Source organism: Microcaecilia unicolor, chromosome 5 (assembly GCF_901765095.1).
Source record: "Microcaecilia unicolor chromosome 5, aMicUni1.1, whole genome shotgun sequence".
Lineage (NCBI taxonomy): Eukaryota > Metazoa > Chordata > Amphibia > Gymnophiona > Siphonopidae > Microcaecilia > Microcaecilia unicolor.
In genome coordinates this window covers 80,095,159-80,108,312 of record NC_044035.1, presented here as the reverse complement: position 1 = coordinate 80,108,312, position 13,154 = coordinate 80,095,159, and the positions used below count along the sequence as shown (strand labels likewise).

At 47.6% G+C, this 13,154-nt stretch overlaps 1 protein-coding gene across 1 annotated transcript in view; it reads left to right on the top strand.

The window, feature by feature from the left end:
- Nucleotides 1–13,154, top strand: part of LOC115470114 (protein FRA10AC1) — a 103,564-nt gene that overhangs the window by 35,783 nt on the left and 54,627 nt on the right. The window contains exons 6-7 of the mRNA XM_030203040.1: nt 1,448–1,531; nt 2,213–2,297. Coding sequence (XP_030058900.1) covers nt 1,448–1,531; nt 2,213–2,297 — 169 coding nt within the window. The remainder of the gene's footprint in view (nt 1–1,447; nt 1,532–2,212; nt 2,298–13,154) is intronic.

Genomic DNA, 13,154 nt, shown 5'->3' with positions numbered 1-13,154 from the left:
GCCACTTTGTGTGGTGCTCATATGCCCCTTCCCACTATGTCTGCTTCTCTATTTTATGCTTCTTTCCATCCTTTTTTTTTAATATAGCCCCTCAGCCATTTTTCTGTATTTCCAATCCTTTCATCTATCTCAGTGTGAGTGGGCCAAGGAAGTAGCAATGAGTTCATGGGGTGCCTCCATGCAAGGAGCCATGGGACAAGCCTTGGCACCCCCTGGGTCTATTGTAGGAGGGACACAGGGAGCTGGCAGCTGTAAAGGTGTACAGGCAGTGATGGGGGGAAGGGGGTTGGGGACCTGCACCCAGGCTGCTCTGTACACCTTGCCAAGTGGTCACCTGCAGGCAATGACTTGGGGCAGCAGAGCCAAGCTCTGCACATGACCAGGTCTGGTCCATGGATCTGGAAACCTGGGAGCTGGCCATTAGACTCAGCCAGCTGTGAGGCAGAAGTCTGCACTGCTATGAGCTAGGCCAGGGACCAGGAGCACCAGCCTGAACAACCTTCCATTTGCTGGAGGTAGAGAAATACTGGAGTTTTCCACTAAGCATCAGTAGGTATACCAGTGATGTCAATGGAAAAGATCAGTTTCTATACCTCCATGTGCTGGTAGGAAGGGATAACAATTGCTTGTTAAGGATGGTAAGCCCAGCTAAAGGAAAATAAACAAACAAGTATGACTAAATTTTATGTTACCTAATGGATGGAGTTCCTGGGAAAGGGTATAGGGAGAGATAGGAGAGATACTGAAGAGCTACAGAATGAATGCACTTGTAAGACAGTAAGAGGAGTTGAACTGTATATGGAAAAGGATAGGGAGCCAATGAAGTGACCTGAAGAAAGGGTATATGTAAGCTTAGCGACACTGATGGAAGATAAGTTGTGCAATAGAATTTTGAACAGATTGAAGGGGATAGAGATGGTTTGTTGTTTTCAGATATCTTAGGGGCCCTTTTATCAAGCGGCAGTAGGTCTACCGAGCGGGTAGTGCATGGCAAAACAGCACTACTGCTGGGTGCTCCAGACACCTCGTGGTAGTTCAGAATTTGACATATGCCACTTCCTGCGCTAGAAGAAAATTTTTATTTTCTAGCACAAGGGGGCGGGGAGTAGGCGTTCCCAGCGGTAATTTGGCAGCGCAGACACATTGCCATTCACTTCCTGATTATTGCAGGGTTAGTGCCTTACCATCTACTAAATAGGTGGTGGTAAGGGCTCAGGCAGTAAATGGCCGCGTGCTAATTTTGATATTAGCTCATGGCCATTAATTATTTTTTTTTAAAAAGCCTTTTTTTAACCGCAGCTTGATAAAGGGGACCCTTAGTGTATTTTGCTTTTTCAAAAAAACTCAATAAATATTTAAAATTAAAAAAAGTAATAAAAATCCCAGACATTTGTGGGAATAGAGTATAAGATGGGTTGCTTTGGGTGGCCCTTTTCCTTTTTTGCAGGGCAAATGATAAGAATGACCTGGATGTTGTAAAAGAAAATCATAGGTTCCTGTGGCAGGAGGAAGACGAAGTGGACATGACTTGGTAAGTTGTGCAGTAGTCAGGTTCATACATACTGTACAGCAGCTTGCATTATTTGTGTTCTGTTTTGACCCCCCCCCCCCTCGCCCATCCAACTAAAGCCCAGTGCTCCAGAATATTACTTGACTTGCTGACCCAAGTGTGAGCAATATTACTCGTTTATGTAAAAACGTTTAGGTTATGATATTTTTTATACACCATTTTGTGTTAACTTTTAAAAGCATAATGGAGAATGCATAAAGACATTTTTTTTCATTTTTGTATTTTGAAACCTGATAGCCTTTAACTTGGAATCAGGGAGACCAGAGATCTGCTTCTTTTCATTCCTTGTTGCTTAACCAATGTAAAAAAAAAAAACCCCAAAACATTTAAACCAAGTCCTCTGAAATGATCAGTTTCTATAGAAACTATTTTGTTTCTCTAACTTGTTACTATGAGAATTAAAATCTATAGAACTAAAAAGTCATGATAAACCTTGTTGAATGTATCCTGTGATTTGAAATTGTTTTGCATTTGTTTTTTAAAGATGAGGTAGCCATAGAAATGAGAGAATATACTGAATTGTGTTAGGGGTAAAAATTTAAGCTGGAAATTTGAATAAGTCGGTGGCTGCTGCAAAATGTCAATATCTCAGTGCCTGAAATAAGTCCAAATTCTTCTGTTTTTTTTTTTTTTTGCCTACAGGGAGAAGAAACTTGCAAAGAAATACTATGATAAATTATTCAAAGAGTACTGTATAGCAGATCTGAGTAGGTTCAAGAAAAACCAGGTTTGTTGACATGAATCCTATGGTTGGTGGCTCAGGAGATGACATGCTGCTGGAACAGTCCCCTGTGTGAAATGATTTGTTTACCCTGTGGCATTTCTTACAAGACTAGACATGTTGAAGCTGCAGAACTGTCTAGTTAGGGCATAAATTAACTTTTGTAGGCAATAGGAGGCCAAAGGGGAAAGGGAATTGAAAACATTTGCTGACTTTTTAAAAATAAATTGGTAAAGCTGAAATTGGAACTCCAGTTACATGACTGGGCTTCATGAAGATGTTTGGCTCCTGCTCTCTTTTCAGTGCTCTCCAGTGGCTTATCATAAACTGAGCTACCACCTGGGTGCTACACCAGGACTTTCCATTGAAAAGATGGAGGTGCTGGTTCTTATTATCAACTTTTACGAGCTTAGCTGGAGCTTTTTCTTTTTTTTTTTTTGATCAAGTGGTGCGGTAGCTGTGTTAGTTTACTTTTAAAGGTAATAAATAGCAATAAATCAAAACAGAGAAAAGAAAATAAGATAATACCTTTTTTATTGAACTAACAATACATCTTTTGATTAGCTTTCAAAGGTAACCCTTCTAATCAGAAGATGTATTGTTAGCCCAATAAAAAGGGTATCATCTTATTTTCTTTTCTACATTTTGATTTATTTCTATTTATTATCTTTTTAGGTCTTAAGTAAAAAGACTTGTAAGTGTTTAATTTGTCATTTGCTCCTAGCCATCCATTTGCTGACAAGTAATTTTGTAGTTAGGTGGAAGTATTGTTCTGGTAAAATTCCATTCCATATCATCAAGCTGATCAATCCATAGACTGGTGGGTTGTGTCCATCTACCAGCAGGTGGAGATAGAGAGCAAACTTTTGCCTCCCTATATGTGGTCATGTGCTGCCGGAAACTCCCCAGTATGTTCTCTATCTCAGCAGGTGGTGGTCACACACAGCAGCAGCTCTGGCTAGGCCTCCAAGCCTAATTTTTAGGTTTTGTTGAGTGCCTGGGGTTGAGGGCTCTTTTGAGCAAGTGCAAACCTGGTGGTGCCAGGTCCCTCCTTTTCTCCCCCCTCCCGCTGGCTCCGTTAAAAAAAAAAAAAAAAAAAAAAATTTTTGAACGTCCTTAAAGGCGTTTATTTCGACGTTTATTTAAGCGTCTATTGCAGCTATTCACTGGGACACCAGGTCGTTACAACTCGGAGCGGACAGCAGGTAATTTTTACCTTTTTATAGCGGGCAGGGGGTTCCCCGATTCTTCTCCTCGTGGCATATGGTGTCGGAGGGCGAGGGCGCAAAGGGTCGCTCCCCGGGTCGCTTGAGCGCTTCTAGAGGGGATGTGGGGGTCTTAAAGCCTGATTCGCCCTTGTTGGGTGACAGTTTCGTGACCGATGAATGTCCCGGTCCTTCCTCCGGCATGGCGGTTTTTCCCGCCATAAACGCCCATCCCCCGCTCCTCGCCTCCGCCATCTTGGCCGGCCACGCGGCTCGGACGGCTTCTTCTTGGGCCGTCCTTGAGGTTGGAGACATTAATGCCATGAACGCCCTTAATTTGGGCGACGGCACAGAAGCGGCTAAAGTTAAGAGCCGTTCTTCCCGCGCGGCTCCTTTGCGGAGTTTCGCGCCGGACGCCATTTTGGATGCGCAGCATGTCTCTCCCCCGCTATTGCGAGCGCCGGTTGAGGGTGCGTCTAGGGCTGTTGCCCAGCCTGCGGAAGTGCACAGTCTGGGGGGTTTCTCCCCCGAGTTTGTTTTGCTGCTGCATCAGGCCTTCCTCATGCACAACGCTGCCCCTGCTCCCTCGTCTGGTAAAGAGGTTGAGGTTCCCAGAGGTAAACGCCCTCGGGTTGATTCCCAGGCCTTGGAGGAATTTGTCTCCTCCGATGTAGATGAGGGCAGCGTGTCTGAGGTCTCCCAACGGTCCTTTGCGGATTCCTTGGAGGAGACGGATCCCCGCTCGGATGGAGCGGTTGACCCCTCTGCAGCGCGGCTTTTTAGCCCAGAGGATTTGCCCAACCTGTTGTTACAGGCCATGGACACTTTGAAGATTTCCTCTCCGGAGGACGTCTCTCCCTCAGCCCCTGTTGGCTCTGCCATTATGCTGGGGACGAAGCGCCCGCCTAGAACCTTCCACGTGCATGATGCCATGCACACCTTAATTTCGGCTCAATGGGATGTCCCAGAAGCGAGCCTTAAAGTGGCTAGGGCTATGTCCCGCCTCTATCCTTTGGCTGTGAGTGAACGTGAGGCCTATCTGTGGCCTACCGTGGATTCTTTAATCACTGCGGTGACTAAGAAAACGGCGTTGCCGGTGGAAGGTGGCACGGCCCTAAAGGACGCCCAAGACAGAAGATTGGAGGCGGCCTTAAGGTCGTCCTTTGAGGCGGCTGCTTTAAGTTTGCAGGCCTCAGTTTGCGGCTCCTATGTGGCCAGGGCGTGCCTGACTATGGTGCAGCGGGCTTCCCCCTCGGATCATTCCTTGAGGGCTGATTGGCCGGCCCTGGAATCGGGCTAACCTATTTGGCAGACTTGCTGTATGATGTCTTGAGGGCCTCAGCGAAAGGCATGGCTCAGACAATCTCTGCGCGGCGGTGGCTTTGGCTGAAACATTGGTCTGCTGACCACGCCTCTAAATCCCGCCTGGCTAGGTTGCCTTTTAAAGGCAAGCTGCTCTTTGGGGTCGAGCTGGACAAAATCGTGACCGATCTCGGCACGTCTAAGGGCAAGAAATTACCAGAGGTCAGGGCTCGGGCTAGTACTCGTCCCGGTACCTCCAGAGGACGGTTGCAGGAAGCCCGTCGGTACCGCCCGGGCAAGTCGGGTTCCTCTGCCCCCTCTTCCTTCAAGAGGAATTTCTCTCCCAAGCAGCATTCCTTTCGCAGAGACCGCCGTCCCGGAGGTGCTCCCTCCGGTCCTCCCCCAGGGTCTCGTACCCAATGACGGGGTCTTGGTCCACGCCCCAGTGCAGATTGGAGGACGGCTGTCCTCGTTTCTGGGCGAGTGGACCACAATAACTTCAGACGCGTGGGTGCTGGAAGTCATCAGAGACGGCTACAAACTAGAGTTCTGCCGACCCTTAAAAGACGGGTTTGTACTCTCTCCCTGCAAGTCTCCGGTCAAAGCTGTGGCAGTGCAGCAGACCTTGGACAATCTGATCCGCCTGGGCGCGGTCGTTCCGGTGCCAGAAAGTCAGCTTGGCAAGGGACGTTACTCCATTTACTTTGTGGTACCAAAGAAAGGAGGTTCTGTCCGGCCTATCCTCGACCTCAAAGGGGTCAGTCGGGCCTTGAAAGTGCGGCACTTTCGCATGGAGACTCTCCGCTCTGTTATAGCGGCAGTGAAGGCAGGAGAGTTCCTGGCATCCTTGGACATCAAGGAAGCGTACCTGCATATTCCCATCTGGCCTCCTCATCAACGCTTTCTGCGTTTTGCAGTCCTGGGACGACACTTCCAGTTCAGAGCCCTCCCTTTCGGGTTGGCTACTGCTCCGCGGACCTTTTCCAAAGTAATGGTGGTCATCGCGGCCTTCCTACGAAAGGAAGGGGTACAAGTCCATCCTTATCTGGACGACTGGTTGATCCGAGCCCCCTCTTATGCAGAGTGCGGCAAAGCTGTGGACCGGGTAGTTGCTCTTTTGAGCTCCCTGGGATGGATCATCAACTGGGAGAAGAGCCAGCTGCGCCCGACTCAGTCCCTGGAGTACCTGGGAGTTCGATTCGACACCCAAGTGGGCAGAGTGTTCCTGCCAGACAATCGGATTGTCAAACTTCAGGCTCAGGTGGACCATTTCCTAGTAGCCTCTCCCCTTCGGGCTTGGGACTATGTGCAGCTGTTGGGCTCTATGACGGCCACGATGGAAGTTGTGCCCTGGGCCAGGGCTCATATGAGACCACTTCAACACTCTTTGCTGCAGCGCTGGACTCCGATGTCGGAGGATTATGCTGTGCGCCTTCCCTTGGACCCAGCAGTGCACAAGGCGCTGAGCTGGTGGATGCAGACAGACAAGTTGTCTGCGGGAATGCCTCTGGTGACCCCAGAGTGGATTGTTGTCACGACGGACGCCTCGTTGTCGGGCTGGGGAGCCCACTGCTTGGGAAGGACAGCGCAGGGGCTCTGGTCTCCTGCAGAGGCAAAGTGGTCTATCAACCTCCTGGAACTCAGAGCCATTCGGTTGGCGCTTTTGGAGTTCATCCCGGTACTGGTGTTGAAGCCTGTACGGGTCCTGTCGGACAATGCCACGGCTGTGGCCTATGTCAACCGCCAGGGAGGTACCAAGAGCGCCCCTCTAGCCAAGGAGGCTATGAATCTTTGCCAGTGGGCGGAAGCGAACCTGGAGCAGCTTTCAGCGGCCCACATTGCCGGAGTCATGAATGTCAAGGCGGACTTTCTCAGTCGCCATACCTTGGAGCCCGGAGAGTGGCAGCTATCTGCTCAGGCGTTCTTGGACATTACGAAGCGCTGGGGCCAGCCGAGCCTAGATCTGATGGCGTCATCGGCCAATTGCCAAGTGCCGCGCTTTTTCAGCAGAGGACGGGACCCTCGATCCCTGGGAATAGATGCTCTTCTCCAACAGTGGCCGACACAAGAGCTTCTCTATGTGTTCCCGCCCTGGCCCATGTTGGGCAGGGTGCTAGACCGGGTGGCAAAGCATCCCGGCAGGGTAATCCTGGTGGGTCCGGATTGGCCCAGGCGTCCCTGGTATGCGGACTTGATCAGGCTCTCAGTCGACGATCCTCTGCGGCTGCCAGTGGAGCAGGGCCTGTTACATCAGGGTCCCGTGGTGATGGAGGATCCCTCCCCCATGGTCTTACGGCCTGGCTATTGAGCGGCAGCGTCTGAGGAAGAAGGGCTTCTCAGACAAGGTCATCGCCACTATGCTGAGAGCGAGGAAGCGCTCTACTTCTACTGCTTACACCAGGGTTTGGCGTATCTTTGCAGCGTGGTGTGAAGCAGGCTCACTTTCTCCCTTCACTGCTCCAATTTCTTCAGTGTTGGCGTTCCTGCAAGAAGGTCTGGAGAAAGGCCTGTCGCTCAGTTCCCTTAAAGTCCAGGTAGCGGCTCTGGCTTGCTTCAGGGGCCGCCTGAAGGGTGCTTCCCTGGCTTCGCAGCCAGATGTGGTGCGCTTTCTCAAGGGAGTTAATCACCTGCGCCCTCCTCTGCACTCAGTGGTGCCTGCGTGGAATCTCAACCTGGTACTAAGAGCATTGCAGAAGCCGCCTTTTGAACCCTTGTCGAGGGCATTTCTGAAAGACCTGACGTTGAAAGCAGTCTTTTTGGTGGCTATCACTTCAGCCAGAAGAGTTTCCGAGCTCCAGGCGCTCTCATGTCGAGAGCCTTTCTGCAGTTCACTGAGGCAGGAGTGACTATTCGCACAGTGCCTTCCTTCCTGCCCAAGATTGTTTCTCGCTTCCATGTGAATCAGCAGCTCTGTCTCCCTTCCTTTCGTAGGGAGGACTACCCAGAGGAGTACTCTGCTCTTAAATATCTGGATGTGAGACGAGTCATCATCAGATACTTGGAAGTGACCAATGATTTCCGGAAATCGGATCATCTGTTTGTCCTGTTTGCAGGTCCTCGTAAGGGTCTGCAGGCTGCTAAGCCTACAGTGGCAAGATGGGTCAAGGAAGCCATTGCAGCGGCTTATGTGGCCGCGGGGAAGGTGCCGCCTATCCAGCTGAAGGCTCACTCCACGAGAGCTCAGGCGGCCTCGATGGCAGAGGCCGGATCCGTCTCCTTGGAAGAGATATGCAAGGCGGCAACTTGGGCTTCGGCTCATACATTCTCCAAGCATTACCGTTTGACTGTGGCTGCACGGGCGGAGGCCCGGTTTGGAGCTTCAGTGTTGAGGTCAGGGATTTCAATGTCCCGCCCTGGGTGAGTACTGCTTCGGTACATCCCACCAGTCTATGGATTGATCAGCTTGATGATATGGAAGGTAAAATTATGTATAATCATACCTGATAATTTTCTTTCCATTAATCATAGCTGATCAATCCATAGCCCCTCCCAGATATCTGTACTGTTTTTATTCTGGTTGCATTTCAGGTTCAAGTTTAGTCTTCAGTTACTTCAGAAAGACTTCGTGTTCACGTTTTTTCACTTGGATTCTTCAAGAGTTAAGACGAGTTTGTGTTACAGTGAGCTGCTGCATTCCTCTCCCCTCCGTTTTACGGGCTGGATTGAGACTTAAAATTCTGCCGGCACTCCCTCCCGCTTCGTGCGGCTGTAGGGCAGCTTTGTACCCCTCCCGCTTCGGCGGTGTTAGGGTCAGTCAGCTCCTCCCGCGGTTGCGGTTGCAGGATAAGCCAGATCCCCCCCGCATCGGCGGGTGTGGTGTCCCTCCCCCGCTCCGCGGGGATGAGCTGGACGGATTCCCCTCCCCCACTTGTGTGGGGATGAGCTGGGTTAATTCCCCTCCCCCGTTTCGGCGGTGGTGAGCTGGGCAGAGTGTCCCTTCGTGGGTGTAATTCTCTAAGTGCTGAGTCCTGCGGATGGAGCTTTGATATCGACATACTGAGGAGTTTCCGGCAGCACATGACCACATATAGGGAGGCAAAAGTTTGCTCTCTATCTCCACCTGCTGGTAGATGGACACAACCCACCAGTCTATGGATTGATCAGCTATGATTAATGGAAAGAAAATTATCAGGTATGATTATACATAATTTTACCATATAAGTTATACAATATGACCTATTTAAATTCCATGTGTTATTGTTTTGAACCCAACAGAATGTTGGAAAGAAATTATGCATAAGGAATCTTAAATGTATGTTCTGGGTAAGATAACACTCCTGTGAATTTAACAAAATGGACAAAATTTGGCATGGGAGAAAATGTTGATAAAAAGACATCAAATTGGGCAGATCACAGTGTGGGTTGTGGAGAATATGTTCCCCCCAAAATGGGCCACTTCATTTCTGTGAGAGGGACTTCCAGCACCTGCAGCGTAGAAACATTGATACATACTGGTTAGGGGAATTGCTCCTTTCAGATTGTCTCTCCCCTTCCTAGCTGCAGAAACACAGACACAAACACACTCACATACACTCTCTCTCACTCACTAAGCTGCATCCCTGCTGCCACACTTCTATCCCTGCTGGGGTAGTCCTTAATCAGGTGTCTGTTGTGTATCTGTGCTGGAACACCCCTTTCCCTGCTGGGTTTGCCCGTAATCATTCAGATGAGTATTTCATTTTCATTAATGTAAATTCTGCTAGTAACCAAATATAAGTATAAACAAATTAAAAATATACATTTCTTAATTGTTATTATGTCCTGTGACTCTGAAAGGGCAATTCTATAACTTGATGTTCACATTTACGTGCCCTTTACATGCATACATTTACAGAATAGTAGCACGTTGATGAGTAAGTATACACTTGTGTGTAAGTGCTAGCAAATCGACTAAGTGCTATTCTGTAACGGCACACCTTAATGGCATAGCACGTAAATGTAAGGGGGCCATTCACATGAGTGGAACATAGGTGTGTCTCCCACTTAGGCATGCAGCTTACAAAATACTGTAAGTAACATGCCCTTGCTGCATTTACATTATGTCTATGGCTGAGGTAACTGCCAGCATGTAAACGTGCCAGTGCCTGGTTACGCTGGTGGTCTATAATGGAATCTGGGCACACAGATGCTGTTCTAGAATAGACTTTCACTGTGTGATGGCATCAGGGCACCTAAAAGGGAGTTATAGAACTTCCCCCTCGTGACAGAACGGTGTAGTTTTAGTGTTTGCTATGTGTACGGCCTCCTAGTGGTGGAGATGCACACCAATACTTCTCACACTGATACAGTGGCACCCTGTGGTTTAAATGTAAAATACATCCTTTCAAATCTGGTTGACAGTAATATCTGATGGTTAGATATATTATCACACTTGATTTCATTTTATTGTTTTTACAACCGAGGGAATATTGTGCAACCACTGCATACCACCGCCCCTCCCTTTTTGCCTTCTGATCAGAGACAGCACACATACACTGAAAGACAGATATTGGAAAGAATTTCATGAGCTATGATTCATATGTTTTCCCCACTTGTTTAAAATGTATTTGAACGCAGACAAAAATGATTAACTTCATTGTATTACATCAGTATCGGAGGAAGGGAGCATACACTGAGAAAGAGAATGCATCTCAGTGGATGTATTGTGTATTATTTCATTTTACTATAATAAATTTTTTCTAACCCTATTTGTGCCAAGTATTACAGTTAAGTGACCTTCCTTTACAAAGTGGTAATAGGGACTTACCTAATAATATTCTTATATTGCCTCTTTTGATATTACCTAAGAGGTATAGCCACTAATGGGAATAGCAGAAAACGTTGACTACCAGTGGGAAATTAAGTGAATCATGATCTGAATCACAGTGCTTCTTATGCTTAATAAATTTTTTAAATGTATCATCACAGGATAACAGGGGCAGGCTATAAGAAAATAAGAATTGCCATACTTGGTCAGACCAATGATCCATCTAGCTCAGTATCCTGTTTCCAACAGTGGCCAATCCAGGTCACAAGTACCTGACAGAAACCCAAATAGCAGCAACATTCCGTACTGCCAATCCCAGGGCAAGCAGTGGCTTCCCCCGTGTCTATCTCAGCAGGGCCACCGAAGGGTGGGGGAGGGAAATTCCCTGGGTTCAGCCTCCAAGGGGGGGCCCATACTGGCAAGCTTCTTCCTGCCTGCCTCCTTCTGTGTCTGTCTCCTGCTCCTGTCCTGTGTGCCAGGACCCGGATGATTGTATTAATGTCATAGCCCGGGTGACCCGGGTTATTTCGTTAATGTAGTCATCCGGGTCCCGGCATACAGGAGCAGGAGACGAAAGACCGAAGGAGGAGCAGTCAGACAGAGGAAGGTAAGAGGGCAGCTGCCCAAATGTAGGGGGCAACTCTAGTGGGTTGGGGGGGGGGGGCGGTCGGCAGCCCTGCCCTGGGCATGGCTTTGTCTCTCGGCAGCCGTGTATCTCAATAGCAGACTATGGACTTTTCCTCCAGGAACTTGTCCAAACCTTTTTTAAACCCAGATATGCTAACTTCTGTTACCACATCCTCTGGCAACAAGTTCAGAGCTTAACTAATGCTCTTTAGTGCAGGCTTGGGACTATCTGGGCAATCCACTTTGAAATATCCTGTGCGCCCACACTGGTAACAAGTCTTTAGGTTTTTGGGGAACACTGGAGTGTTTGCTGACAGTCTCTCAGGTTGCAGGAATATTTGGCTTAGGACCCTGGCTTCTCTTTGCCAGCCATGGAAGGTTAGCCATAAAGATGTCAGCCAACTCAGCCGCTTTCTGTGGAGTATGGGACTGGTGATCTTGAACATGTTCCCTCACCTCTGGACGACAACGCTGAAGAAACTGCTCCAGGACCATCAGGTTTTGACAGTCCTCCAGGGTCTTAACTTCAGCTCCACTGAGCCACTGCTGATGCTGGTATCTTAACTGAATCACAAACTCGCTTTGAGTATCATCCACCCCCTTTTGCAAGCCTGGAACTTTAGACTGTAGGTCTTGAGGGTAATGGCATAACGGTTCAACAAAGTTTTGTGCACCTCCATGGGCAGTCCTTGGAATATCTCAAGTGCTCTACCAGTGAGCTTTCCTCCCATATAGTGCACCCAGTCTTTCTGAGGATTCTCATTGAAGCAGCAAATTTTTTTCAAAGGCAGTTAGATATCCATCTGTGTCACCTCTGGTATCATCAAACTGCAAAAACAAGTTGGGCCTGATCCGAGCTGTGGACCCTGTCTGTGGCCTTGAAGCAGGGTTGAGCTGGAGCTTTGGATATGAGCCATTTCCATCTCCATATTTAATTTCTGCAGCTGGAACTCACATTCCCATTCCCGCTCTTCCTGGTCCCATTCCTCTCGCTGCAGCTGCTGTGCCTCTTGCTGCAGCCGGTCTTCCCATTCCTCTCACCACTGTCGCTCTAGCATGTAGATCTGCCATATCTCAGGTGGTGTGGCATCTGGCCCTGCCAACTCACAGGCCTCTGCCCATAAGGGGACTGCTCTCACCCCAGGAGAACTGTGCACATGCTGGTCCTGCAGCTTCTCCTCGCTGAGGCCATCTGGTTGCTCTTGTGTTAGGACAGGCATAGCCAGTGTCGGAGGGCTGCTACCAGTCGCCATCAGCACACTGTTTTAAAAAAAAAATTTTTTTATTTATAACCATTTAAATTTTTACAAGCGATAAAACAACTTGCTGGAAATACAGAGAAAGTAATATATAGGAATGATTTCAGTCAGGTAATTCTATTCTCTTCCTTAGACCACTAAATAGGGAGAGTGAAACAAGACAAGGAGATCAATTAAACAGTAAACAGAAAAAAAAACGTAGTATTAACCTGATTATCCCCAGATATTACTCGTCTAATTCATTATTCCACATTGATCATCTGGTTGGCTTCTTCAAGGCCAATACGGAGTATAGTCAAATCATTTCATTGAAAATGTACTTATTGTCCAATATTAGTTAGAAATAATACATCTGATTACATTCTTTCTCTTTTAAAACCCAGAAGTTATTTAACAATACATATACTTAAGTCTCTAATTCAAATCCCACCGATTAAAGTAATCCCAGTTTTCACAGGTTTCACTCCTTTTAAAGTAATAATTGAGGAAATATTTCTGAGGAAAACTTTAGGAGTCATACCCGGAACTCTGGGAAAAACAATAATCTCGATATTAATCATCTATAATAATATTCATTTTATTATTCAAAGTTTCTGGTCTATTATCATTTTCAAAATCATAACCTCTTCTTGCTTGTATAGAATTATTTGTTATATCAATTTTTCACTCTCAAAGGGTTCAGTTAAATTGTCCATGTAACTCTCTAATAAAATTATATCTGAAA